General features: G+C 44.4%; 1 protein-coding gene across 1 annotated transcript; it reads left to right on the forward strand.

Moving 5' to 3' along the window:
• The first annotated feature begins 321 nt into the window (after positions 1-321).
• On the forward strand, positions 322-3,315 carry LOC138767454 (putative gastrointestinal growth factor xP4). The gene is made up of 6 exons (XM_069944956.1): positions 322-432; positions 1,619-1,759; positions 2,177-2,323; positions 2,410-2,559; positions 2,847-2,993; positions 3,180-3,315. The coding sequence occupies exons 1-6, from the start codon at positions 360-362 to the stop codon at positions 3,194-3,196; spliced, it is 675 nt and encodes a 224-aa protein (XP_069801057.1). The 5' UTR covers positions 322-359; the 3' UTR covers positions 3,197-3,315.
• The last annotated feature ends 274 nt before the right edge of the window (positions 3,316-3,589 follow it).

The following is a 3,589-nucleotide window of genomic DNA, read 5'->3' on the forward strand; positions in this document are numbered from 1 at the left end:
GGATGGGCCAAACTGCACTCAACTTTGGCCAATTTGGCTTCTGCATCTTTAAAGAAAGGTAAAGAACGGGGCGAGGAGGGAGGAATGTTTACCGTGCCGAGTAGATTACCGCACGGAGGGTGACAAAACTGGTCAAACACATCCTTCTCTTTTCATGCCACGTCATATTTGTCACATCAGCCTTCGTATCGCATTATCCTCATCATCCAAGCAAATATTATCGAGCGTCTGTGCTTTACTCATAACAAAAAAAAAGAATTTGGTTATCGACGCCAGTTAAGCAAACATCGTGTAGATATAAAGTAACCTCCGACACAAGAGCTGCACACTTTCAACTTGGCTGCAAAAGGAGAACAGCAATGGAGAGATACACCATCTGCTGGGTGGCCGCCATCCTCATCCTAGGGGCTGAAGCCTACCTACCCGTCAACTGTAAGTGACAGACATCAGGAGAATCGCATGATTCAGCTCATGATTTTTTCCTCTGTTCCTCGTAATCCTAAACTTGCTGCTGCATGAAAAGAATGAGAGAGCTGTAGACAAAATCCAGTGTACTTCTATGGAATCCTGAGGGGGGGCATCTTCTACCATCCTCTACTGTTACCCAGAGTGCAAAGTAGCCACAAATGGCTTTGAAGGAGCCATCGTGTTCATGTTGATTCCTATAAGAATTGAGTAATACTGTGGTGGTGCTGCTTTAGAATTCAAAACCTTCTGCATGTTTTCTGGAAATGTTAATTTGCATATTCTTTTCCCATGCTGCATTGCACAGCCTGTAAGACTCCATATACCAAGAAGATACACTACTCCCCTAGCCATAAGTTACAGCTGATCCCTGCAGTCTGGTACCCTGTGATTGGCTTAATTAGAGTTTTCAAAGGATAACCCCTTTATAGTGTGTGTACACATACCACATTTGAAGCTGATTTCAAGCTGCGAGTTCATAGTGAAGTCCGCTGCGATACTCGGTACAATTACAGTTTATGGCACAGCATTCTCGCAGCGTATTTTCATTCCATCGCTTTTGTAACTTTCACTTCATTCTGGCAGTGGAATGAAAAGTTATGCCGGGCCATAGACTGTAATTGTACCAAGTATCACAGCGTGTAATCCGCCGTGAATGCGGTATATGTGAACAATATCATATAACTATTTAGTAATAGTAGGGGCCAGAGTTGTGACAACCTATTTAAAGGAGAAGTCCCACAAACGTAAACAAATTCAGACAGGCGGGGGGGGGGGCAGGAAAATTGTAAACAAGTAAACTCACCCCTCCTCTTGCCTCAGTTGCGCTGATTCTGGGTTTTGCTTGACAGTCGCCTGTTGTTATCCTTAGCTGGAAACCAGGTACGTCACGCAACCCGCTCTTCCAGCTGCAATGTCGCAGAGCAGCTGAGCAATTGCCTGTTTGTATCAGATTTTCCTACTGATTACTGTAAAAAGTTTTTTGTTTTTTTTTTAGCAAAGTAACGTATGTTTCCAGATGTTTCCAGATGTAACAGTGCTGGTAGCATAGCTGCTGCGTATGAATTCTGTTGTAAAAATACTAAAATTCTGCATAATAGAGACTACAATATGTATTCATATCCTCAAAGGTTTTGCTTCTCCTCTTACGCAGACAAGTGCGGGGTGCAGCCTAAGAACAGAGACAACTGCGGGCCTGCGGGAATTACACCAGACGAGTGTGTGAAGAGAGGCTGCTGCTTCGATGACTCCATGTCCGACAGCATCTGGTGCTACACTCCATGGAAGTTTGAAGGTGATGTTCTTAGAGTAATATCTCTCCAGTGTCTTCTTCTCTCTCTCTTATCTATCTATCTATCTATCTATCTATCTATCTATCTATCTATCTATCTATCTGTCTGTCTGTCTAATATAGCTCCTATCTATCTGTCCTGTTTTGTTACTTGCAAGATTATATAATTCTGGCTGCCTGCAACCACCACTAGGGGGAGCTAACTGTATATGGATTTGTACAGCCATAGTAAAGTCAGTTGGAGGCATACAAATGTGTATTCAGTGATCACCACATAGTGGCACTATGGCAATGTGAAAGCAAGCAGGGGCCCATTTTGGTGCCAGTCCCATAGCAGTGTTGAAGATTGCCTCTATAAAAGGTCCATCAATGATACCGGACTACGACAACATACTAAGTTTTTCTTTTCTCACAATATAGCCACTGAATGTAACCCAGCTGAACCCAAAGCCAGAGTAAACTGCGGCTATCCTGGTATCTCCTCAGAGGACTGCGCACACAAAGGCTGCTGTTTTGATGACAGCATTCCCCAGGTTGTGTGGTGTTATCAGCCGGCCATACAAGCAGGTAACAATCATCGTAAAAAATAAAAATAAAAATTACCTCTACCTACTTAAAGGAACAGTAACCCGAAATTTTCCTTCCCATTTCAGTGGAAAGAGACTGTGCCGCCGTCAACCCAAAGAATAGAGCCAACTGCGGACCCCCTGGTGTCACCCCCGACCAGTGCAAGGAGAACGGATGCTGCTTTGACAGCAGTGTGTCTGGTGTGCCCTGGTGCTTCAAGCCTGAGGTCAAGAAAGGTACTGGCTTCCTAAATTCTTTGAAATGTTCTTACACTCACAACCCACGTGAACTAACACTTATTCCCACCACCATAGCGAATGCGGCTGAATCCACTGTGGCCAGGCAAAGTGAAAATAATAGTGTAAGGGCCCCTTTAAGAAAGAGTTTGGTAATAGAAGTAAGTCATTATTCAGAGGTGGATGAGAAAATTTCTTGGGCGTGCTATCACTTCACTGGCCACTGAACTACAAGTCCCATCAAGTCATGAGGATATACAGTTCATTGTATCCATTCCCTCCCACAGAGACCATCCAGTGTGCTGTGTTGCCTAAACTGAGAGTCAACTGCGGTTATGACGGCATCAACATGGACCAATGCTACCAAAAGGGATGCTGCTTCGACTCCAGTGATCCCAACGCCGCCTATTGTTTCTACCCTGACATTACAGATGGTAATACACTTACTTTGTTCTATAGAGGGAATTCCCCTTTAAGAGATTAGAAACGGCTAATCTAATGACACTGCAGGGGTAGAGGATGATGGGAGTTGATTTCCAGCTAATGGGAGTAGTGCAGTATATATAGACACAGCTGGTGTGTAGCTTCCTATAATGTACTTTTGTCTCTTTTCTCCCCAGTTACTATCATTGAATAAAAAGATTTCCCGCAGTCGCTGCTGATTCTATTGCACATCCCGGATTCCATCTCCGCTAATTTCCTCCATTGATTCTCAGCAGTGCATTGTGTACCTCTCATAAACAATACAGATTCAGACTGCATTGTCTTCTCGCATTTATTTATTGTTTGTAGGAAGTGTGTCAGATGTAGCAGAGCAGATTTTGTGGCCCAGGGCACTGGATACTGGTGTTGAACCAGCCAGTAGGCTCTGGTATTTTGGGGCTACTTGGCCCGATGCCCAGGAGTGGTAACACCCACGCCCGGACGCATGGGCAACAGACCTTTGGTAGAACTAGTGTAAGGTTTAGGTGTAGGTGTGGCAACAGAGATGACAGAGTCCAACTTATAGGGGTAGTGCGGTGCTAAACAA

The sequence above is a fragment of the Dendropsophus ebraccatus genome, chromosome 11, assembly GCF_027789765.1.
Source record: "Dendropsophus ebraccatus isolate aDenEbr1 chromosome 11, aDenEbr1.pat, whole genome shotgun sequence".
Classification (NCBI taxonomy): Eukaryota; Metazoa; Chordata; class Amphibia; order Anura; family Hylidae; genus Dendropsophus; species Dendropsophus ebraccatus.